Below are 26,417 nucleotides of genomic sequence, written 5' to 3'. Positions count from 1 at the left end.
TGAAAAATCAAAAATAGGTTAAGGTAAATGAAAAATCAAAAATAGGGTAAGGTAAATGAAAAATTAAAAATAGGTTAAGGTAAATGAAAAATCAAAAATTGGTTAAGGTAAATGAAAAATCAAAAGTCAAACATTAAGTAACTTAAAAAATTGTGTTTTATTTTTCATTTTCTTCTTTATTGTTTTATTGTCTTCATTCACTTATATTATTTGTTATTGCCTTAGTTTGTACCTTTGTTGTCATCATCAAAAAGGGTGAAATTATTGAACCCTAGTTTTGATAATGACAAAGAAACAAAGATGCAAACTAAGTAGTGAACTAATGAGTTATTTAAGTGTATGATTCTTAAGGTATCAATGAAAGGAACTAGGAGAATACGAAGTCAAGGAAGAAGTCAAGAAAGGATTTCAAGGACTAAGTAAAGATGTTTCTAGAAGTTGATACTGGAGCAAGCATTGGATCAAGAAGAATAAAAGCAAGGCGTTTTATTTTCTAGTTCCATTGTAAAGGAACAAAAGTAAGGATGGTAAGGAACATTGGCAGTTTTATTTGAGAATGAGAGTTTGTTCCTTTCTAAGGAACAAACTAAGCGGCACAAAACGAAACTGTTAAAGGAACTTGGTTTATAAAAGTAACTAGACTTAGGCGTGCTGTAAAATAACGGTACAATAATGAATTGAGTAAGTCATGCCTAAATAATAGGAAATCAGTTTAACTTAAGTGAAAATCAGTTTTTAAATAGAAAATCTTTTTTAAAGAAAAGATTTTGTTTTTCGAAAAGGATAGGAAAAATATTATCCGGTTTTTATAAAGAGTTTGTTTAAAAGATAATATTTTCTTAAAGATTAAAAATTCGGTTTTAAATAAATCTGTTTTGATGAGTAACTGATTTTCGGATAAAACTCAAGAAACTCCTAATCTTTAGGAGTTGTGGCTGAAATATATCCACGTTCAAAATGAGATCATGGGATCATGGGACATGATGAGAAACGTGTTCCTTAGGGGAAGGAACATCATGGGTTAATGGATTTAAACATGAACTCGAATTTAACTCCCACGTTCTTTGTGTTTGTCACTATAAATATTGAAGTCTAAATAAGTTCCAAAGTGCGTCTGATTAAGTAATTAAGTGAGTTTAACTAATTAAGTATCAGTGCCTTCATTCTCTCAGAACAACCATTTGTTCTTTGCTTTCTTACTCTAATTCCACTAAGCTTATTTCGATCAATTGTATTTTGGTTTTTGGGGTAAGGGAACTTTGAGTGAAGTTCTGTAAGAGAGAAGCTTTGAGTAAAACTTGTAAGAGTGAGAAAACTTCGAGTGAAGTTGAGAGGAACTACTGTTAAGGGAACAGTGGCTCAGGAACTTGAGTTTAGGAACTCAAGTTGTGGCTCGAGTTAGAATTAGGTTGTAACAAAGTTATTTGGCCGAATTAGTGAAAGAGTTAAGTCTAAAATCCCTAGTGGTCGAGGTTGTTTCTTCTTGTTGGGCCCAAGAAGTTTTTCCTCGTATAAATCCTTTGTGTTCCTCTAGCTTGTTTATTCGTTTAAGTTTACATTTCCGCAAAAAGTTACGTTTATTTCTACACCTACAATTCACCCCCCTCTTGTAGTGTTCCTAGGGAAATAACATTCATTTTTTATTTTAAATCTTCAACAACCTTACTATTATAGGGAATCTCAATGTATAACCAAAAATTTACTGCCGGTATAAACATGAATCAAGCAAATCTGCATCAGGTGTATTGAACTTTCTACTTTCTTAATATCGGTAAATGCATTTGACAATTGATTCGCAATGCTTTGCAAATAAACAATTTTATTGACTCGCTCACATAGTCCCATAAGTTGGCTCTCATGTCCAGAATTGACAACGAAGTACTTGGCATTCCATGTAATTTCTATTTCTTTTTTGTGTAGGTCCACTAAAGATCCCATAAAAAAAAAAAATAATAAAAAAAAAGGCTACTAAAGATTAACTAGCTTACACAGATATTACATCAACCATAACATCTCAGAAACAAATTCAGATATTATTCAACCCAGCTTTACTATTACTCGCACAACAGATGATACAAACAGCTTGGAATCATAAAATTGTTCAGAATGATACATGAATACCCAGAAGTGCCATGAACTGTGAGACGAATTCAGGATGACCTGGCCATGCAGCTCCTGTAACCAAGTTTCCATCTGTGAAACAACGGTTTATTGGTTCAGGTTCCAACCAAGTTGCCCCTGCTAATACCACATCGAGCTTCACAGCAGGGTATGCAGTACATTTCCTCCCCTGCATAGGAAGTCACTAAGGTTCAGATTCTTTAAGTAAGCGAGGAAGTTCAGTCGTGTTGCATTCCTAGTGCAGTAGCTCAAAAGGAAAGGCAGCGATATAAAGTGTGGGTGAACCTCATAACATGATATAACTTCACATTTCTTGTATGCTAACTCACATTTGAACAATCCAACTATCCAAAGTTTTGAATTTTAAAATTGTAATTACAACGACAAAAGGGAATTGCAAACCATTTAGAATCCTATCCAAGTCCATGATCAAGTCTGAGAGAATCCTCAATTGTAAAAGCTTCTCAAAATCAGAGGTTCAAATGGTAAATCAACAGCACATACTTGTGACAGACATTAAGATCTACTCCCTCAGCCCCCCAAAGGATTTCCCATTTCTTCTTTGTCAGGTTTAACAATACATGTTTTTACGTTTGTATCATTAGTATCTTCAGTTACATATTACTAAAAAATCATAATAGTTTGATTTTCGTATTGCACACATCGGATATGAATCAAAAAAGACCCCCACGACTATGTTTTTTCTCTTATATTGGAAAGAAGTTTGAAGATTCTCTTTACTTGTGAATAGTGGCAAGATTACAAATGGGAAATCCTCTGGTGACAGAGGAAGTAATTTTCAAGGTATTATTAATTAATAGAGCAAAGGGCAACCATTTCATGAAAATAATAGGAAGTACCTTGAGGACACCAGCTGCAGACAAAATTTGTTGGCCGTGGCAAATGGATGCAACAGGTTTTCCAGCCTCCATAAAGCTCTTCACCACAGAAAGAACACTCTCATCTAAAGCAAGGTACTCTGGTGCTCGGCCTCCAGGAATCACAAGACCATCATAACTTGAGGCATCTATACCATCAAAGGTGGCTGTCAGCGTAAAATCATGGCCAGGCTTTTCACTGTACGTCTGATCACCTTCGAAATCATGCACAGCGGTTGGGCAAGTGTCCCCTTGCTGCTTCTTAGGACACACGGCATCAACATGGCACCCTAGAGCTTGAAGGGACTGGAATGGGACCATAACTTCATAGTCTTCCATGTAATCCTACTCCAAAGTCCAAAATAATAAATACAATATAAACATATGATAAATGGCTGCGCGTATATAACTAAACTACAAGGTTACAACCATATATGGTGGAGACTTGTCAGAATTTTGTTCCTCCACATTTGTTATAAAGATCTCGAGAAAAAACATTTTAGCCAGCAAATCAATAGGATGCCAGATATATCAGCCTTGCTCCCCTCTATTTCCCTCTTATTCTCTCTTCCCTCTCCCGTCCTTATACCCCTTCCCATTACCAAATACCAATACTAACAAGGCATGCAAAAGTAGCTAAGAACTTCAAAAGAATATAGAATTGACCTTTTGTAGATCATACGAAATCATTGCCAGATATTAATATTCGAATTGATAGTAACTAATTAAGAACCGAGCATTACTTACCCCACAAAGGAACAGGATTTTTTTTCCTGACCCACTTACAATGCCTCCTAGTGCTTTGACAAACAGTTGAATGAACTCAGGATGTCCAATATAGGTAGCCCCTGTTATCAGATTTCCATCGACTACACAAGCTCCCATGTCCGCAGGTTCTACCCAATGAGCACCGGATGCAATAAGTACAGGCTTTACAGAAAGATATGCTGTACATTTACGACCTTTGACACAGTCAGCAGCAGCCAAGATCAACTGCCCATGACATACAGATGCAATAGGCTTCCCAGATGATGAAAACTTGCGAACCATATCCAGAACAGATCCATTCATTGCAAGATATTCAGGGGCCCTTCCCCCTGGAATGACCAACCCATCATATATGCTAGCATCAATTTCATTAAAGGTTGCGTTCAGGGTGAAGTTGTGTCCTCGTGTTTCAGAGTAAGTCTGCAAACAAGACAGAAACTCATGAAATGCGGAAAGTGAGGTTATCGTTGGTAAACTGACTTGAAAAGTGTAAATTTATCCCTAGATACAAAACTACATGAACATCATGCCAATTCCTTAGGTTCTTGCCCAGGTAAGGTGGCAAAGGGTCGGATGCAGACGGCCTTATCCTTGTGGACAGTGTAGCTGTTCATTACATGCAATGGTACCTGACCGCATCTAGAAGGAAGGTTTTGTTTAGAATGGGGAGGGGGGAGAACATTGACATCAAAAGACTATGGTATACGAAAATCCAGACACAGGCAAGAACAAACTACATCAAGGACTCGCCCCTTTAAGGCTATGATTGTTTCACCTGAAAAAACTGACACTGACTGATTTAAAACAATCTAAACTTATTAGTTCTAGATTGAGGTAATGTAAATATATCAGCCCTTATTAAGGAATTAAATCTTGGTCGCATCACCAGAAAGCAACTGCACTGTAGAAGGTTTTTGAGCTTACGATGACCATAACATTAGGCCATGACAACCGCAAACCATCTGCGTTGCGCACATGAAAGTGGTTCCACGACTATAATTGTACATCCTTATCTGAACTTAATGTATTATGTACCTACTACCTAACTTTCTATCTCCTAGGTGAGAGAACAGCCTAACTTACACTCTTCTGAAGACGAAAAAAAGGTGACAAAATCACAAAATAGAAACAGATCATCATGAATCATGATAAATAAAAATACACTTATGATAGAAAATGATGCCAGAAAAGTGGACCTAAACTGCTGGCAGATGCAGAAAAATATGGGTACATGCCAAAGATATACTAGCCTAAGCACACCGATTCCTATAGGGAGGAGGTAGCACTTAGAATGGCAGAAAGAAAATCTCAAGCCATCAAATGAAACCGATTCTGAAAGCAGACTTATGAATGAAAAACGAAAATTGACACTTGTGTCCATCACTCTATTCTGTTTACAAACAGGAAAAAGTGCAATGAATACATCCTTTAGAATAAATCTTGTTATTTAAGCTTTATCTAGAATATTAGTGTCAGGCAACATCATGTGTACCCTATCTCGGAATTCATTTTCTTCCTTTGCTACTTCTATGGACGGGATGCATGAGCATTGCCTAGTTGTAACCTGGGAGGAACAAGTTTTGTTCCAATCAAAGAACAATCCTTTCACTTTTTTGTACAATATTTCCAAATTCTTATACAACATTCTCCCTCCATCCCTTATTACAAGTCATGTTTGTAACAGTTGGAATGACGATAAGGTTATAAAACTCACACCAGTAATGAAGAAGATATGAGAGTGATATACGCTTCTACAAGAAATAACCTGCCTCACTGACATTTGGAGAAGGCAATCTTGGACCTTGTCCAAAGGATAGCAACCTATTCCTCTGGATCTTGCTTTAGTGGGAAGTGTCAATGGTGTGGCGGACCTAATCACAGTGCCAACACTAGTGCTCAGCATCTTGACTCGGAGCAGCTTTTACAGGCTCCCATATTTTTCACGGACTCAAGCTGATAATGTGATGTCACTTCCAATTTTAACAAATATAATTAGAGAAAAACTATTCCGTACACATCTTCAATTGGTTGTTCTAATACCTCCATTACTTTACGTCCCATTACCATACTCCTACACTTTTTGTTGATTGGTAGTACTACAACTTACAACAAAAGGCTGCGGAGAAACTCATTATCCATTTGCAAAAGATATTCATTTTGGAAGAAGAGAATTTCATTTTCTCACTTTCTACCTATTTTCCAATTCCTTCACTTATACCTCAACTTTTAGACCCTTTCCCACCTCCTTTTCCCCTCTCAGATTGATAGGTTGTAATGGTGATAAATTTTAGTGTAATTTTGTAACAATGTCCATAGCAATGTACCTTATCCTCAAATATGCATTTTTCTTCATGAACTTGTATGACTTAATACCCCTTCCAAGTGGTAGTGAATGGTAGTAAAATTTTACAAAGTGAGATTCAGGGGACAAGTATCACCATAGTCGGAATCCCCTTGAATTTGGCACTTTGAATGACCTAGCATGGGAGAGTACTATATGAAGTATGAACACCCTAGACCTCTTACATATTTTACCCCCTTATTCTCTGTATTCTGTATTCTGTATTCTGTATTCTGTATTCTGTATTCTGTATTCTGTATTCTGTATTATGTATTATGTATTATGTATTATGTATTATGTATTATGTATTATGTATTATGTATTATGTATTATGTATTATGTATTATGTATTATGTATTATGTATTATGTATTATGTATTATGTATTATGTATTATGTATCATGTATTATGTATTATGTATTATGTATTATGTATTATGTATTATGTATTATGTATTATGTATTATGTATTATGTATTATGTATTATGTATTATGTATTTGATTTATGTATTATGTATTATGTATTATGTATTATGTATTATGTTATGTATTATGTATTATGTATTATGTATTATGTATTATGTATTATGTATTATGTATTATGTATTATGTATTATGTATTATGTATTATGTATTAGTATTTATGTATTATGTATTATGTATTATGTATTATGTATTATGTATTATATTATGTTATGTATTATGTATTATGTATTATGTATTATGTATTATGTATTATGTATTATGTATTATGTATTATGTATTATGTATTATGTATTATGTATTATGTATTATGTATTATGTATTATGTATTATGTATTATGTATTATGTATTATGTATTATGTATTATGTATTATGTATTATGTATCATGTATTTTGTACATTCTCTCCTTAAACACCTAACAAGATTTGTTTCTCCCCGTACCCGTGGATTAGCCAATACACTGTTAGTATTCCACGTAAAATCATGTGGAGATTGTTTCGCCGCAACAACCATGGTCATTAACATAGGACTTCTTGTTGGGTATTAGAGTGGAGATTGTAAGAGGTTGGTAGTTTGTGATGACAAGCGTACACCCGCGGGGTTCGGAAATTAAGGAAACCCAGCAAGCAGTCTAAGGGTGAAAGTTCGGTGTACGATTTGGATTTAGGCCTAATCAAATCCGATCCAAACAAATTTTGGATTTTTATTTTCCGGTCCAAATCAAACCAATTAGGGTATGAGTCCAAATCAACCCGATTCGAATTTTCAGACACTAGATTGGACCCGATCTGAATTATCCAATTTTTTTAAACTTTGTTTTTTCGATGAAATGAATTCAGCGTGCGGCAGCAAAATAAAATGTCCGATAATAGAAGTAATTAAACAATCTCGTAAAAGTTCATTAATAAACCAATAACAACTAATAATTCATTACAACACAAGGTTCAACATTAGTATAACAAACATGTTCAACTAATAGCAGGTTCAACTTTATAGAAACAAGTTAGAGTTTTAACTTTTAGGGGAAGAGAAGGGTTGCCGAGCATTTGCGCTTTTTTTTGAAAAATTTGTTAAACTCAATCAAAAATAGAAAAATATAGGACCCATTTACTATTCACTTATTTTTTATTTTTGAATCCAATCACACTCAATTCAATCCAATCTGAAAATCCGATATTTTCAAAAAACTCAATCCGTATCCAATCTGAACATAGTTAGAGTCCAAATTGAATTACTAATTCCATTTCGAATGGATTGGATTTCGGTTTTTTATCCGAAGAACTTTCACCCTTTGCGCACGTTTTCTTATTAGTTTGGTTTCCTTGTTTAGCTACGATTCCTAAACAATATCCCTAGTATATAAATATGTTCAAGGCCGGTATTGTTTCATTATGTAAAGAGACTGAAAGATTCTCATATCTAGAGAGAGACTAGAAAACCCTAGAGGAAAGTTAGAGAGTCTTAGAGATTAAGAAATTCTCCTTGTATCATCATCTCATGTTCGTGGTTTTCTCACTATTCAAGGATTTCCACATTAAATCTTCTTGTGTTCTTTATTGCTTTATTTATCAATTCCTCCGTATATTATACTTAGATTGCTTGATTTGGCCCTGAACTTATCTGAACTGAACTTATTGAACCTAAACTGAACTTATTGGAACTTATTAACCTGATTGGACCTGATTCAACTTATTTGACCTGATTGAACCTGATTGGAACTTATTGGACCTTATCGGAACTTATTGACCTGATTAAAACTTATTAAACCTTATTGGCCCTCATTGAAACTTATTAGACCTTATTGAACCTGATTGAAACTTATTAGACCTTATTGGACCTGATTGAAACTTATTAGACCTTATTTGACAAAACAATTGACCATTAATAACATAAATATTACCCCTACGTAAATACTACCCCTCAAAATTTATTATGAAGTAATAATTATTAAAATTCGTCCTTTAAAAATAATTATTATTAATTATCTCTTATGATAACTAATTTAACAAAAAAAGATTTACTATTTATATATTTGCATATACATAACTTTCACCATTAATATATCTAATAGTCTCGTTTTGATTTTATAAAGCACTAGTAGAAAATCAAAAGTTGATTAACATTTATTGCTAACAAGTTAAGATTGGCACATACGAAAAATTCTAATAATAATAAGTATAACACTATATAATCATTGTGGTACTTCAATTAAAATTCTAATTAACATAATCAACTAATAGTAATATGAAATTATGAATAATAAAATAATGGACAGTAATACAAATGTTTATTAAACATTGACTATTTGGACCTTATTGGACCTGATTGGAACTTATTGGACCTTATTAGACCTGATTGGAACTTATTGTATCTTATTAGACCTGATTGGAACTTATTGCAACTGATTGGAACTTATTGCAACTGATTGGAACTTATTGGACCTTATTAGACCTGGTTGGAACTTATTGGACCTTATTAGACCTGGTTGGAACTTATTGCAACTTATCTGAACTTATTGGACGTGAAACTTAATTTTTTTAAGTTGAGGAGAGCGCATCCTAAGGTGTTGTTTGGTTGGAAGCTATTTCCCTTGGAAATACAAATTCCTAGGAAATGCATTATGGGTGTTGTGTTTGGTTGGAAGGGAATGGGAGAAGCATAGGAAATACAAATTACAAGGGAAATAGAATTTCCCATGAAACATGGGAAATCACTCACCAAGCCCCCATTGGGGATTAATTTCCTAGGAAATGCAATTTCCTATGATGTCAACCAAACAATTTTGTCTAATTCCTAGGAAATTAACAAGGGAAATAATTTCCCATGAAATGTAAATTCCTATGGGAAATTACTTCCCATGTGAACCAAACGAGGCCTAAGTATGTAAGTTTACTACCCACCCCCACTTGACCCCCAACATAAAAGAACAAGTTATGCCGAAGCATAGCAATCTAACTGCATAATTAAAGTTCTTGATGAAAAAAGTAATACTCCTCCCTGATATTTCTACTTGGAATCTTGACACTATTAATTACGCTTAATCTTCTAAATTTTTACCATTACACAAGAAAAAAAACATAGTTGCATACTCGATGTATACTTTAATAATATCAAATATTTCTATTTACTAATACATGATCACAAATATTAATAGTGAAAGATGAATATCCGCAAATGTGCAAGTCAAACTACAAACTATAAACATCACCTTTGGGATCAATTTTAAGCAGCAATAAAAGTGAACCCACAAACCTGATGAGCAGAAAGTTGGTGAATAGCGGTGCGGCAAACATCCCCAGCTTTTTTATCAGGGCAAACGGCATCAACCGCCACACCATAAGCTAAAAGTGCCTGAAATGGCACCATCACCTACAAATGTATACTGTCCATTTTATTATTTAACAAAAAAAAAAAAAACTTACAAAGATGTAGTAAAAGAAAATCGTACAAAAAAAAAAAAGAATTCATGAAAGAAGGTAAAAGAAAAAAAAAAACCTCATAATCTTCCATGAAATCACCGCATAGCAAGAGAACCCTTTTCTGAACTTTGGAATCCGCCATTTTTTTTAAAAAAAAAAAAAGGAGCTTAAGAGTGTTCTGTTTTTCTGGCGAAAATTTTGGGAGCTTGTTATAATATAGTGGTAGTGGAAAACAGAAATGGAGGCTTTTTTATTATTAAGAAATAAAATAATCAGATTTGAGGGAAATTTGAAGATTTTCTATACGTTAATGCCATCCACATGGAGTCGAGGACCCAAAAAAAAGTAATATTTACAGAAATTTTGAGCCATGGAGGAATTTTAGAAGACACATGGACACGTTGACAATTGGAGATCAGATCATGTGGCAAGATGTGCGGTACGTGGTAGTGTCTAATTATGAAGAGCGCCGTTTTATTCGTTCACTGTTTACATAAAATACTAGTTTTTTGGACCCGTGCATAATGTACGGGAATCCTTTAGTTTCTTAAGTAGTTTTTTTTCTGTTCCAAATCTATAAAATGCATAATTATTAGAATACATGCATATAGAGTTGAAACAATATAAAATCTATAATTGAGGTAATAGCTGCTGATTTAAAATTTTATGATATTATATTCAAAATAATTATAAACTGGATTACAACTCATGCGTTGCACCATTATAATTTATGCTACCCATACTATATCCTTGTTAATTATATAGTACAATATATATCATCTAACATATATTATGCTAATGTTGTTTATCATTTTCTTTAATTTACCAACGATGTAATATTAGAAAAAAAAAAATTAGTGCTCACAAATGTAATATAATTGTGCTATATCTTTATTGTATTGTACAATATATACTGTATTAATAAAATTTTACTAAAGATGTAATATAATTTAGGGAAATATTTTCAGTATATACTTTTATGAAATAAAAACATGTACCTTGCTTAGGGTAAGTTAATAATAATTTGAAATTGACTCATAACCCATGAGTTGAATTATGACATATCACTTATTTGTAATAATTAGTATTAATCACATTGATTAGGGTGAAAATGGCTTACAACCCGTGAGTTGCACGATTATGACTAATGACTTATGACTTATAACCCGTGAGTTGCATTTTAAAATTTGAAATCCATAACTCATGATCACATCGATTATGGTGATTGAAATATTTTCGTCATTGAAAGTTGTTGGACCTGTTCAAAATGCACGAGATTTATTTGTTTTTATAATTTTAAGATTTTAAGACATTTCTTTTGAAAACGTGGTGTAATATTAGCTCACGATTCAAAACTGATTTATGACTCGTGCGTTCAGTGACTAATTTAGTTATTATTATGGTAGGACATATTACCAACCATAATTTTAGAATAAAACATATTGACTGAAAAATTTGCCGCTCTGCCTATAGCTTCACCCGGAAGCTCTGATAAAATCACAATTTGCACTACTATTACACTCAATCATACAACTACTTTCGCTCCCGCTTTATGCAGTCCCACTCACCCCCAATCTCTTGTTGTCTTACACCACCACTACACCGCACCTAGCAACCCACTTGTCACCACCCACCGAACCACCATGCCACGGGGAACTTTGACAGGCGTTATCTATTCAAAAAAAGTCTTCAATGACATAAATGACAGGCATTAAAAATTGGCAGATTTTACAATTTAAGGGAATAATTGCACATAAATGAGAATCTTCAATGACATGTCACAAAAGTCTAATCATATTATTTTCGTTATATATACTTGTTTTTTTGAAAGAGATATATACTTGTTTTATAGTCTTGTACCATTGTATGTTACGTTGAAAATTAATGTAAATTAATCTTTAATACCCTCTTTGTTCTAGAGTAATCCAAATACGTTTCATTTTCTTTTGTCTCAGAATACTATTTAGACTTTCATGGTTGGAATGATCCTTCTACTTAAAGCAACTTATGACTTTTAATTTTGTGGTTATCTTGCATTATGTGATTTTTTTTTGTATTCATTTATCCCTCAATTAATAATTTCAAATCTTATATTTTATTTATCATTACTTATATCTATTAGAAAGTATCAAATATATTGTTTTATTTCATATACCTTGATAATTTTATAATTGTTGTAAGTTAATGTTCAACATTGTCATTTTCCGTCAAAAAAAAATGTTTCATAGGAAAATCTAATGAATAAACACAACCCTATTTGTGATTATAAACGTTCTAAAATGTTAAGTTTTTATTCTTTGTTTTTTTTACATGTTGCCACTTTTTAGTCCCACTATAAATATCATGGTTTAAGTATAATATTTGAATAAATTTAGCACGTTAAGTTTGTTCAGCTATTGCTTAAACTTATATAGTATGATTAGTAAAATTTCTTGAAGTTTTCAATAAAATAATCAACTGATTTCTTTAGATTTGACAATTTCGTGTAATGGATATAAACCCCGTTATCTTGGTTATATATATTAGTTTAAGTGATTATGCCCATTGATGATGAAATAGATCTTGAATATGATATAATCCTAACATTTATTCATTGATATTTAAAGAGTTAGCTAATTTTCTTTCTTCTTTCATCTAGCATAATTTCAAAAAGGACATATTATGAGCACATGTTAACTTTATTTAACTTAGTTGTTGTTGTTGTTTCTTCTAATTGAGATCTAAAGAGTTTCCTAGCTTCTAGACCCGTGCAAATAGTATGGGATATCTTTCGTTTAATCAATATATTTATATTTCAAATTTGATTCGGGGCATATTTATAGTTAATGGTTACATTAAAGGTTGATAAAAGAAATAAGATAAAAATTGTATATTATGATATTTTTCTAAAATTAGGGTGTAGATAAGGATGGTCAATTTAAATGAATATTCAATCATCTATTTCACCCAAATTTCTAAAACGGATAAAAGCCCATAATAAATAGATGAAAAGTCGGTGGTGGTTTGTTGGATGGAGCTAGTGACACATTAGATTAGATTTGGGTGGTGCTATGTCCCATTCGTCACCCATTTATCCATCCCCTTTTTATATTTTCTGCTTTAGCTTTTAGTATAAAAATTCGGGGTGTTACCGTATATCTATATATTCAGAACATATTTATAAATGTAAACGAAAACATCCTTCAATTTCTCGCAATAAACATAATTTATTAGTTTAAAATCTTTATACTTTGAAACATATATGGGTGCACATCAATTTCTTTTACTTACTATAAATTGTTCTTGGTTTGTTATGCAAAAGGGTTCTTATAATAATAGATTTTGATGAATAATATTTCTTCATGTTCACTGCTTGAAAATAGATTGAGAGTTAAAAGCAAATACTATTTTAATGCTTTTAAAATTGAGCAATGTGTTTTTATTAACATAATGCATAGTTGGGAGCAAAATTAGATGAAAATTAATTGAGTGGGCGTTGTTTTATGCTTAGGTTGATTAGATAAATAAAAGTTGCTCTATATTTCTTTTCTATATTATACAATTTCTGCAAGATTGAAGGAAATGTTTTATGTTCTTTAGAGTATAATAAACATACTAAATCAAGGGGGAAATTTTCATCTATTAAATTACTAATGTTCTTTATTGTATAGGACTTTATGTTCTTTATCTTTAAAGATCCATGAAAAACATGGACCATTAACTCATTAAGTTAGTACAAAATGAATTATCAAGCGAATGAAAGTTAGTTTTGAGTCCTCATTTGGATAAAGGAAATCAGTTACAATCTTCTTGTTATCTTGTACACTCTATACAACATACATGACAAAAATGGCTAAGTCAAAGGCTTTATATTAGCTGATAGAAAGCATTTATCATACTATGTTATCAGCGAGTTTAGCTTTTGTATTTGTGCACCAGTGGTTTCAATTTTTATGAGCCGTGACTCGTGAGGCATGGCAAGTTGGTTATGAAAAATGATTTGAAATTTTCTATACAACATAACTATATAAACCCCTTCTCATTTTATTGACAATTAAAGAATGAAACTCCTTCGAAACTTTCATCTTCTCAACCCTCTGTGCATTCAATATTTCTTCAACATACTTCTCATATAGTTATATATAGCGCCAGAATGAAGTTTTTCTTATAATTAATCATATATTGAATACTTCCCGATTACCCTTTTGTAACATCATTCAGTTTGCGCCATCTGATGCCCCCTAAGTAACTACTACTGCTGGGAGTTCTCGACTCTCCCTGTTGTGGGACCAAGTATTGTTGCTGCTGTTTGTCGTTCTTCTATTGGTTGAATTATGCATAATTTTTTTTTGAAAGGAAGCATTATTTTTTTAATATTGGTTAAATTATAATGATCGGTTATAATAAGATTTGATTTGTTTCCTTAATTGATAGAAGCTTGATTAATTTCCTTAGTTATTGTAATTGATTTTATTACCCTATTTGTTGCACAATGCAATCAGTGAAGGATGAAGGGTGATTAGAAGTGTTCAATATTAGAAAAATATTTGTGCCACGTGGCATAAGCAAAGAAAAGGCTGGAAAGTTGAGGGTGAAGGAGAGTAAAGGACAACTAATGGTTCGCCACGTAGGCTGAAATTTTCTTACTTTAATATTATATATGATTACAACACTCTCCCTTGAATGGATCTTAAAAATTACGGGGTGACAACTGCCTCATTAAAAACTTTACATTTGAAAAACACTAATGAGATAAAAAAAACAAATATAAAGAAAAAAGAGTACGGTTGGGCTTTGATATGCCTATATGCTTTTCTGCCTCGTTAAAACCTTGCCAAGAAAAAACCCTATTGGATAAAAACTTAGACAAAGGAAAAAGAGTACAGAGCATATAGCGCTCCCCCTCAATTTAACGTATATCTCGAAGGCGACGCAGACCAGTTAGGTGTACAAGCTCTTGGAATTGCTTTGCGGGTAATGCATTTGTGAGTAGGTCGGCTAAATTGTCGCACGATTGAACTTGTGTGACATTAATTGTTCCTTCCTTCTCCAAATCATGGGTGGAAAAGAATTTAGGATCGATATGCTTTGTTCTGTCACCTTTGATATACCCTTCTTTAATTTGTGTAATGCAAGCGGTATTATCTTCATGGATTATAGCTGGACCTTCTTGTGTCTCTTGGATACCACTTTCCCTGAGTATGTGGTGAGTCAAAGATCTCAACCATATACATTCTCTACTAGCTTCATAAAGCGCAATTAATTCAGCTTGATTTGATGAAGTAGTTGTTAGAGTCTGTTTTGTTGACTTCCAAGAGATTGTTGTATTTCCATAGCTAAAAATATAACCTGTTTGCGATTTTGCCTTGACTGGATCTGACAGGTAACCTGCGTCGGCATATCCTACATGGGTAGGATTTCTGTCTCGTGGATTAAATAATCCCATATCCGTTGTCCCGCGTATATAGCGAAGTAAGTGTTTCACTCCACTCCAGTGCCTGTTTGTAGGTTCGGAGCTGTATCTAGATAATAAATTGACCGAGAATGCAATGTCTGGTCTAGTATTGATGGCTAAGTACATTAAGGCTCTAATGACACTTAGGTATGGTACTTCGGGACCGAGTATATCCTCACCTTCTTCCCTAGGGCGGAAAGGATCTTCATCAATTTTTAGGCGACGAACAACCATAGGTGAACTCAACGGGTGTATTTTGTCCATATAGAACCTTTTTAGCAACTTTCTCTCGGCATAATTGGATTGGTGAACAAGGATTCCATCCTTTAGGGGTTCAATTTGTAATCCAAGACAAACTTTGGTCTTTCCAAGATCTTTCATCTCGAATTCCTTCATCATGCATTTAGCGGTTTCTTCTATTTCATCGGGTGTCCCGATGATATTTAAGTCATCAACATATACTGCAATTTTAACAAATCCGTTTTCGGTTTGTTTGATGAAGACACATGGACAAATTTGGTCGTTCTTGTAGCCTCGATTTATGAGGTATTCACTAAGACGGTTGTACCACATCCTTCCTGATTGTTTTAAACCGTAAAGTGATTTTTTCAATTTTATGGAATGTAGCTTCCGAGGTTTTGACCTCAAGGATCCAGGTAGTTCAAGTCCTTCTGGGACTCTCATATGGATATCAGTGTCAAGTGACCCGTAAAGATATGCTGTCACGACATCCATAAGGCGCATTTGTAGTCCTTTGCATGCAGATAGACTTATAAGGAATCTTAGTGTCGTGGCATCTACCACTGGAGAGTATGTTTCCTCGTAGTCAATTCCAGGTCTCTGGGAGAAACCTTGGGCTACAAGCCTGGCCTTGTATCGTACGATTTCATTTTTCTCGTTTCGTTTTCGCACGAAGACCCATTTATATCCAAGGGTTTTATTCCCTTTGGGGTTTGGCTATAGGGCAAACACTTCTCGTTTTTTGAGAGATTTCAATTCTTCCTGAATGGCCTCTTTCCATTTAGGCCAATCACTCCTTTGTCGACATTCATTTACCGATCTTGGTTCGGTGTCCTCAATATCAGTGGTGATTTCTGTGACTATTGAATATGCAAATATTTCATCAATCGGGGTTTTTACCCTATTCCATTGCTTTCTAGAATGGACAAAATTTATTGAAAATTTTGTGATTGTCGACGCTAGCATTTTCATGCTCCCCCTTAGATGCAGCATCTGATTATTTGAGTTCATTTTCGAGGTTCATGACATTTTTGTCATTTGAAAATTGTTCCACTTTAGAAGAATCATCAGTTTTCTCATTATTGGTTTCTATTCTTCTGGACTTTCTCGATTTCAAGTCTTTGGCTCCGAGTGGTCTTTCACGCCTTTCGCGTGTTATAGATTCATTTGCGAGTGGATTTTCCGTTTTTTCTCTTGGGATTTCAACCCGTGCAGGAGCATTTACAGCAGGTATATGTGATTTTATCACTCCTTTTGAATCAGTGAATGCATCTGGCAATTGATTGGCAATGTTTTGCAAGTGTATAATTTTCTGAACTTCCTGCTCACACATATTTGATCTTTGATCAATATATGATAAATTTTTGGCATTCCATGATATTTCATTCCAACATGGGCCTGCTTTATCTCCCCCTAAGGTTGGGAAAATTGTCTCATCAAAGTGACAATCGCGAACGAGCGGTGAAAAGATCACCAGTTGACGGTTCTAGATATCTTATGATGGACGGTGATTCAAATCCAACATAGATTCCCAACCTTCTTTGTGGGCCCATCTTAGTACGTTGTGGTGGTGCTATGGGAACATAGACTGCACACCCAAAAATTCGTAGGTGAGCAAGGCTTGGTTCCTTTCCAAACACTAACTGTAGTGGGGATAGATCATGCTTGGCACTCTGCCTTAGTCTCAGTAAAGCCGCAGCATGTAATTTAGCATGTCCCCATGTAGAAGATGGGAGTTTTGATTTCATGAGTAATGGCCTCGCAACTAATTGTAGTTGCTTTATGAATGCTTCCGCTCGGCTGTTTTATGTGTGAACATGGCCTACTGGATGTTCACGTCTATCCCAATTGACATACAATAGTCATTAAAAGTGCGGGATGTGAATTCTCCGGCATTATCAAGTCGGATTTTCTTTATGGGATAGTCTGGGAATTGAGCCCTTAAACGCGTAATTTGCGCTACAGTTTTGCAAAAGCAACATTCCTTGTTGATAGGAGACTAACGTGAGACCAACGTGTTGATGCGTCTATCAACACCAGAAAGTATCTTGAATGGTCCACATGATGGGTGTATTGGCCCGCAAATATCTCCTTGGATTCTTTCTAGGAATGCAAGATTTTCACCTTCAATTTATTTTTAGAAGGTCTTATGATTAATTTGCCAAGGGAACAAGCCTTACAATTATGCTCATTTGAGTGTGGGGCCCGTATGTTTTTCAACGGATGCCCATTTGAGCTTCGGACGATTTTCGTCATCATGCTTGTTCCTGGGTGACCCAAGCGATCATGCGATAGAGTAAATATTGCTTGGTTGTCTACCTTATGGTGGGACACCAAATTTGTTTCGACTGGACTGATATAAGTAAAATACAGTCCGGAGGAGTATGATGGCATCCTTTCAAGGATTATTTTCTTGCCATCGTCACATTTAGTGAGATACATGTACTCCTTTCCGTTTTCGTTAATGGTTTCCACATGGTAACCATTTGTGCGCAGATATTTGAAACTCAATAGATTTCTTTGAGTTTTACCTGAATACAATGCGTTGTTTATAGTGACGTGTGTTCCTTCTGGAAACATTATGCATGCCTTTCATGAGCCCTCAACCATATTTGCAGTGGCTGCAATGGTGTTGAGGTCGCGTTTTCTTGGCTTGAGCTGAGTGAAGTATATGACTTGTTACTCAGGATGGTATGTGTAGTGGCACTATCAATCAGGCATTGTTGGGCGCCTTTGTTTGTCATTATCTTCATTAAAACATAAATTTGTCAAAATCTAACACAAAAATTTATTCATAGAAAGAGGTACATTACATGAAATGATAAGAAGAGACATCAATTAAGACAAGTGTACATGAAGTAAAGTGATAAAACAACATCATAGGTTGATCTAGGGGGGATAAGAGGGCTAGGCATTAGAAATATCTTCCATGAGGTAATCAGCTACATCGAGGTCTGGGAGCGGAGTAGTTTCAGTGACTAAATTTGTTTCGCCACGTCTCCCTTGACCCTTAGTAGAGGCCACATATAGATCCACAAGATGTTTGGCAGTGCGGCATTCATTTGCCCAATGCCCTTGAATGCCACATTTAAAACATTTTTCTTGTGTTCTTTGTTGGGAGTTTCTTCCTCCGCGTCCTCTATTTGGGCGCCAGTTTTAGCGTCCCCGTCCTCTTCCTCTACCACTTCCATTGTCATTTCTTTCTCCATTACCCTTATTTTTGAACTGGCCATTCCAGTTTGAGTTTCCTTCCCGCTTATTCCAGCGCTTGCCACCTCTAGTGGCATTTGTTTCAACTGCTGCTGCGCTAGTACCTGCTGGCCTTTGATTATGAATTGAGAGCAGGATTTGGTTGTTCTGTTCTGCGACCAAAAGAATGGCAATTAGGTCGCAGAACTTTTGGCAACGCCTTTCACGATATTGTTCTTATTGAACAACATTATTGGCATGCATAGTAGAGAGGGTTTTCTCAATCATGGCTCGTTCAGACACAGGTTCTCCGCACAGCTTTAGCTGTAAGATGATGCGAAGTACTGCAGAATTGTACTCGCGTACTGATGCAAAGTCCTGAAACCTGAGTACTGACCATTCATGTTGGGCCCTTAGAGCGATAATTCTTTGCAAATGCTCAAATCTATCCTTTAGGTTATCCCATAACTCTTTGGGATCTTCCACAAGGATGTATTCATATTTGAGTTCTTCATGTATATGGTGTTTGAGATACACCAATGCTTTCGCTTGCTCCAAAGGGGTAGGGGCACCACCTTCGACAATGGTGTGGTCGAGGCTAAGTGACTTTAGGTAAGCTTTTGCATCCACCCTCCATTCTAGACACCTTTGGCCTGAGGTTTCAAGGATCTCAAAGTCTCGGTTTGCAAGTCTAGCCATTTTTGAGTTCATGTGATGTTTTAAAAGTATTAGTAGAAAATTAATGAATAAATATATAGAGTTCCGAAAGAAAATCACACTGGGATGTAAGCCATGGTGGTCCGAGAATCCTTAACCATTCAAGAGGTTTAGGGTTCGAAACATGATAATAACATGAAAGGTGAACAATAAATATATATAAAAAGGCTGCATTTTTTTTTTTTAACCAGAATGTGACTATCATGTCCGAAAAAAAAACCACATGTGTTAATAGCATAGTAATAGAAAATGTACATAATTAAGCATTATAATTGCGTTTTACAATATGCAGAAACAGAATTACAATAATTCCTACTAAAACTGTTATAAGTATCATTCCCCAGTAAAACATGACCTTCTGGTGTGTCGTTTTGAGGATGGCGGTTTCCGGCATTGTACATGGTGGCCGAAAATAGTGGAGATGAAATTTGAGAAGTTTTATGAGATAGAAAATTTTATGGGTAGAAGTGAGTGATGGAGGCGGACGAGAAAAAGAGAAGGGTTATAATCCCTTTTATAATGGTGTAAAAACACTATTCACATTTAACAGGTAAAATATATACTAGTGAGTTATACGTAAATTTTGACAAAAACCAAAAGAGAAGTATATGTAATAATTAACAGAAAAGGAACAATCATACATAAATTACCTGTCATCGTAATAAATTTTTTTTTTCATAGAAATTATATAAATGAGTGCATAGATACTGACTATAACATGTACAGGATTAATGTGTGTTACTGCATGCGGGAGTGTATTGTAAAGAGTGTGAAAATGTGATTAAAATAAGATGTGGGGAATAGAGGATGGTGGTACATGGACATTATATGATCGTATTCATTGAATTTTTTTTTTTAACAAAATTTTAGTAAGTTAAATTATAACAATGCACAGGATTTAGAGACTAAAAAATGGAATACAACATACTGACAAGATGCTCCAATCCTCATAATGCATTGGAACTATCATAGCTAGCATCAAACTTCGTAATAGGAAACATAAACATTAATGCCCACTTGGTTGCTAGATGACAAAGTTTCAAGTTAGCATGGGAAAAGTTGCTGACAAACATTAAAATGGGACAAGTCATCACATTGATGTGTCATCACATTTGCATTGGAACTAGTAGTTTTGCAATTTATAGAAATTCTGAAGGTAGATGCTACTTATAAGCTGTTTCATTTCGGTGCAAAAAATCTAGCTACTTCTTTCATCATTTTCTTTCAATGCTTTCTCCCCCTTTTTTTTCACAGGTAAAAAAATTACAAGACATAAATAACAAACAAGATGTTATTTCACTATTTTGATAATGACATATAATTAAAGTTTGCATAATTTTAGTTTATTAATTCGGTTTTTAGTTTCCTTATTAGAAGTAATTTGTTTATGTCTTAGTTCTATTTCTCTAGTTTATTTTTGTTATGTTTATTTTATTTATCTAGTTTTAATTAGAGTAATTATATTTAGGTTTCACAAATAAAATGATAAATACTTTATGAAGATTTGATTAGGTGTTTAATCAAGTTTAAAGTTATTTATAATTTATTTGTGTCATTCGATTAATATTATGGTTAAGATTCCATAATATTGTTTTTTAGTTTAGTGCTTGTGCAGCATCTATGGTTACCTAAAATCTAGGAGCCGCAAAACACTAACCTAAGGAGACGCTAACAAAGTGAACGTTGAAGTAGTTCCTATAATTTAGGAACCGCAACAACCTAGCTATTTGTGAGGCGTGTGAACATGGAGAAGTGGCTGAGATCGTGGAAGCAAACGGAACAAACTATCAACGGTAAAACTACAACGGGAAGATCATGGAGAAGTAGCTGAAGCTACGTGTGATCATGGAGAAGTTTTGAAGAAAATCGTGGAGAAGTGCTTGAGAAATTAGGTCTCTACAAATAGGCATTTGTAATAGATCTTTTAGTAATACTTTCATAATTTTATGTAATATTCTTAGAGAAAGTGCATTCGGTTTTCTTCTTCTTAGAAATTGATGTATTATAGATTGGGTTGAGAGAATCTAAGTCTGTAATCCATTTGAGAGAAAAAGAGAAAGAGAAGAGAGAAAGAGAAAAGACTTTGAGCGAAGTCAAGGGAGAAGTCAACTGTTCAGGGGAACAGGCTGACAGGGAACCAGTTCCTAGAGGAACAGAGTTGGTCCGAGTTTAGGTTGTACAAAAGAGAGTCTTTTGGCCTAAAAGTTATTAAAGATTGAGAGAAAATCCCTGTGGTCAAGGTTTTTCTTCCTATTGGGCCTAGGAAGTTTTCCTTGTAAAAATCTCTCGTGTTCCTATTCTTTCTTAATTCATGCAATTATTTCTTTCTTACTTATTCATTCTTTTATTTCCGCAAAAAGTTTGAAAATCTCTCCAACTACAATTCACCCCCCTCTTGTAGTTGCTTAAGTGTTCTCCAAGACTAACAATTGGTATCAGAGCCTAGTTCCTCCAAAATCAGTTAACACTGAGGAGCTAGTTCCTGGAAACGATGAACACATCAGGAGAAAGATTGGAAGAAGGTTACTCAACTCAGCGTCCACCCATGTTTAATGGCAAGTATTATCCATACTGGAAGAATCGTATGGAAATATTTATCAAGGCCGAAAATTATCAAGTTTGGAGAGTAATAGAGATTGGTGACTTCGAAGTCACAGAGAAAAATGAAAAAGGTGAAGACATTCCCAAGCCTCTCTCAAAATTTGATAAAGATGACTTCGACAAGATGGAGATGAACAACTTGGCCAAAGAAATTCTTCACTGCGTCTTGGTCCCCATGAACACAATCGAATCATGGGATGCAATCAGCCAAGCAAATGTGGGAACTTCTTCAAGTTACTCAGAAGGAACAAAGAAGTCAAGAGATCAAAGATTGACATGCTCATGCACAAATATGAGCTATTTCAAATGAAGCCTAAGGAGTCTGTTCAAGAGATGCTCACAAGATTCTCCAACATCATAAATGACTTGAATCTCTAGGAAAGATCATCACTCCCGAGGAACAAGTACGTAAAGTTCTACGAAGTCTTCCTCAGATGAAAAATGGATGGCAAAGGTTCACTGCCTTGCTCGAAACTAAAGATTTCACCACATTCAATATCGAGCAACTTTCCGGTTCCTTGTTAACTCATGAAATCCATCTAGGAACTCATGAAGTTGACTCTAGTAGAGACCTAAGGCCTTGGCTCTCAAGTCCGATGATCTGAGGATTCAGAAACTGATGATGAAGAGGCAGCACTGATCGTGAAAAGATTCAAAAAGTTCTTAACAAGAACTACAAAGGGAAGAATGTGAAAAAGCAGGAAAGCTAAGCTGTCACAAGTGTGGAAGTCCGGATCACTTCATAAAGGAATCCCTCTCTGGGAAAATGAAAAGAGCAAAGGAAAGTACAAGGAAAGGGAAAGGAACAACAAAAACCTTTCTCAAAAGTTGATATGAGAAGGGACATGGTAGCTGCATGGGGAGAATCAGATTCAGACGAGGAGCAGGAACAACCAGAAGAGGAGACAGCTCACTTATGTCTCATGGCAAGAAGAAGAAGACTTGCCAAACAACAAGGTACGCATAAATGTTATTGAAGAAGAGTTAAAAGAACTTTCAAAGAATCAATTAATAAAACTACTTTTGGAAACCTTAGATGACTACAAGGCATTTGCGTTAGAGAAGAAAATTTAGAAAAAGCTTAGAAGTCACCAAAGGTCATTCAAATTGGTTTAAAACAGTGAATGCAAACATTGAGGAAAGATTCTTTGAAGTCTTTGATGAAAACCGACGTATTCGAGAAGCTTTTGAAAATGCTAAAAATGAAAACTACTTCTTGAATATGGAAATGGCTGAATTGAAACTATTCGTTCCTGAAGGAACCAGTTCCTCTATAAATACCAGATCCGAGTTCGAAAAGTTAAAATTCGAACATGAAAAAGTTTTGAGTAAATATCTGGTACTTAAAGAGAAAATGGAATCTTCAAGAACGACTCTTCCTGATCCAGTAAGCTGGATACAAAAGTATAAAAATGAAGGAAGAAGTGGGCTAGGTTTCAATCACAAGAAGAAAAACAAAATAAAAAAACATGTTGATCTTCCAAGCAGCCGAATATGTTCTTACTGTGGGAAGAGTTGTAACGCCCCCAAATTACTCACTTTTAAATAAATAATTTAATAAATAAATATTTGAGTAATTTCGGAGTATTACCGCCACGTGACTACCACGCTTTTGGCAACCAACTACTAACTAACCAAAATAACTTGCAGCGGAAGACTTTAACCAAAAATAATAATACTTCTTTATTAATAAAAGTAAATATTGTCTCAATACTCAAAATAAATGAAACACTCTAATCTAGGTAAGATCCCGTTCCTAGTATGCTCCCATGCACATCCAAATTCACCTGCAATCTGCTTACCAAAAGTAAAACAGGGCAAAGCCAAATAGGAAAATACGCGTCAGTAAAACTGAGTACGAAATGTACTAGATAAGTAACACATTTGTTAGTTCATAACAATTTTTCGTTTCGAAAACTCCATCACCAATAATTCAAGAATAACTCTTTAAGAATTAACTATTTTCAAACACTTAATAATAATTCAATAATAACATTTTAAGAACAAACTCTTTCCAAACTTGAATAATGATTCAAGAATAACCTTTGAAGAACAAACTCTTTCCAAACACTTGAATAATAATTCAAGAATAACTTTTTAAACAAACTCTTTCCAAACAACTTGGATTAAAAATAATCCGAAAAAACAATTCCTCTTCTTATCTCCCTTCTATTTTGCTAAGTGTGCACACCCCCAAGCTAGTCATCCCATCACGGAGCTATATCAAGGGTAACTATAATTGCCACAAGTGGACTTTGAATCTCTTGATATTAATCAAACGGAAATAATAATAATATGACTTGTAAGTCATGAGTAAACTCCTTCCTCATAAACAACTTTTTGAACATTCAAAGTTCATAAAAACCAATCAACCTTTCCTTGTAAAAATAATTTAATTTTCCAAAAAGGATAACAAAACTTCTATATAAAAATGATTGATAAAATCATTCATTCTTTTCACTTTCAAGAGTGAATAATAAAACATTGTAACTATTTTAAATCAAATTTCTAAACCAATCCAACCAATAAAATCAATAAACAACTTTATCATATAAACCACATTTTAAAAGATCTAGTTATATAACGTACCTTGATCTTGCACAAACTAATACTAGTATCTTCACTTATTCTTATACTTGAGCTTTCTCATAGCCAACCAACAAGCAATCTACCACATGAACTTAATCATGAATTTATACATGAATGATCTATCATGAGCATAATATTTTTGAGTAAGAAATATGAAAATATTTTTCTTAAACAAAAGAAAATTGAAACTTGAATAAGAAATATAAAACTAGAATACATAGGAAGAGAAAGAAGAACTTTGAAGTAAGAAATTATAGATTCTTCAAAGTTTTTGTGTGGAAAAAATGGCTAAAGGTATGGGGTATTTATAGGAGTAGAATAGATAGTACTTAATTTTCAAAATTAAAGAGTTTGTAACCTTCACAGTAAATTAGGAGATTAAACCAAGATTTGTAACCTTCATCATAAATTTGGAAAACAAAACTCCCCCATTTACTTCACAATCCCGTCAAAAATAATGGCCTAAAAAAAAATTTATTTTTTTTATGTTGGTTTTTTGAATAATTTAACAAATCCAATTTTGGCGCCATATTCCCGCCAAAATAATTTAAAACCAATAACTATACTAAAATATCCTTTGCTTAAAATATTTATTTTAGAAAATAAATATAAAATACATATTTATTTATTTAAATAAATACTAAAAAAACGGGGTATTACAAGAGTGGACACTTAGTGTCTGACTGTTCCTCCAGAGAAGAACATATTGAAATGAACATCCACTTAGTTAAACAAGTTTGGAAAGTCAAGAGAAATACAAGCCCGACAGAGGAACCCAAGTCAAACTGGGTTCCTACCACTGACTGATTGCTTTGATGCAGACACAAAACCCATTGATATAGAATTCCCATTTCCATCTCGGAATATCCAGGGGCTGAACCTTCCTTTGCGATCTCTTGTGCTCAAACTTGACCTTTTAGAATGTGAGACACTTGGCCACGAACTCTGCTACCTCTCGCTTCATGTTTGGCCACCAAAACATTTGCTTCATGTCCTTATACAACTTATCACCACCTGGGTGTACTGAATAAGGTGAGCTATGAGCTTCTTCCATTAATTTCCGCTTCAACTCATCTCTATTATTTGGTATACACCACCTTCCTTTGAACCGAATACTTCCATCATCGGCTATCTGGAAATCCGATACCTGACCATCCTGGACCTTCTCTCGAATCTTTTCTAACTTTTCATCCTTTGATTGACCCTCCCTAATCTCATCATAGATTGAGGGTTGAACTGACAAGGAACCTAACAATTCTTCAACACCTCCTTCTTCTAGTACTTCCAATGACTTTCTAGAAACTCGACACATAACTGACTTGGCAACACTATTGCATTAATTGAATGACTCGACTTTCGACTTAATGCGTCAGCAACAACATTAGCTTTCCCTTCATGATACTGGATCTCTAGATCATTATACTTGATCAACTCCAACCACCTCCTCTGCCTCATGTTCAACTCCTTCTGAGTGTAAATATACTTTAAGCTCTTATGATCCGTGTACAACTTACATGTTTCCCCATACAAGTAGTTCGCTATAACTTCAAAGCAAACACTATTACAACTAATTCAAGATCATAGGTTGGATAATTCACCTAATATGGTTTTAACTGCCTAAAAGCATAAGCAATG

General features: G+C 34.4%; 2 protein-coding genes across 3 annotated transcripts; both read right to left on the bottom strand.

The window, feature by feature from the left end:
- Positions 1-1,969: 1,969 nt before the first annotated feature.
- On the bottom strand, positions 1,970-10,346 carry LOC104891255 (protein DJ-1 homolog D). 2 transcript variants are annotated; one of them, XM_010676921.4, is made up of 5 exons: positions 10,089-10,344; positions 9,846-9,962; positions 3,747-4,187; positions 2,982-3,344; positions 1,970-2,290 (listed from the first exon to the last, which is right to left on the bottom strand). In XM_010676921.4, exons 1-5 carry the CDS (start codon positions 10,152-10,154, stop codon positions 2,102-2,104), a joined length of 1,176 nt encoding a protein of 391 aa, XP_010675223.2. In that variant the 5' UTR covers positions 10,155-10,344; the 3' UTR covers positions 1,970-2,101. The 2 variants fall into 2 exon arrangements, with proteins under 2 accessions (XP_010675223.2, XP_048499052.1); XM_048643095.2 differs by having other exon boundaries at positions 2,170-2,305; positions 10,089-10,346.
- Positions 10,347-19,112: 8,766 nt separating this feature from the next.
- LOC104891280 (uncharacterized) lies at positions 19,113-19,574 on the bottom strand. The gene has a single exon (XM_010676948.2). It carries the CDS (start codon positions 19,572-19,574, stop codon positions 19,113-19,115), a length of 462 nt encoding a protein of 153 aa, XP_010675250.2.
- Positions 19,575-26,417: the final 6,843 nt, after the last annotated feature.

The sequence above is a fragment of the Beta vulgaris genome, chromosome 4 (assembly GCF_026745355.1).
Source record: "Beta vulgaris subsp. vulgaris cultivar EL10 chromosome 4, EL10.2, whole genome shotgun sequence".
In the NCBI taxonomy this organism is placed as follows: domain Eukaryota; kingdom Viridiplantae; phylum Streptophyta; class Magnoliopsida; order Caryophyllales; family Amaranthaceae; genus Beta; species Beta vulgaris.
The sequence above is the reverse complement of the archived record's forward strand: the minus strand, read 5'-3'. Positions and strand labels throughout refer to the sequence as shown.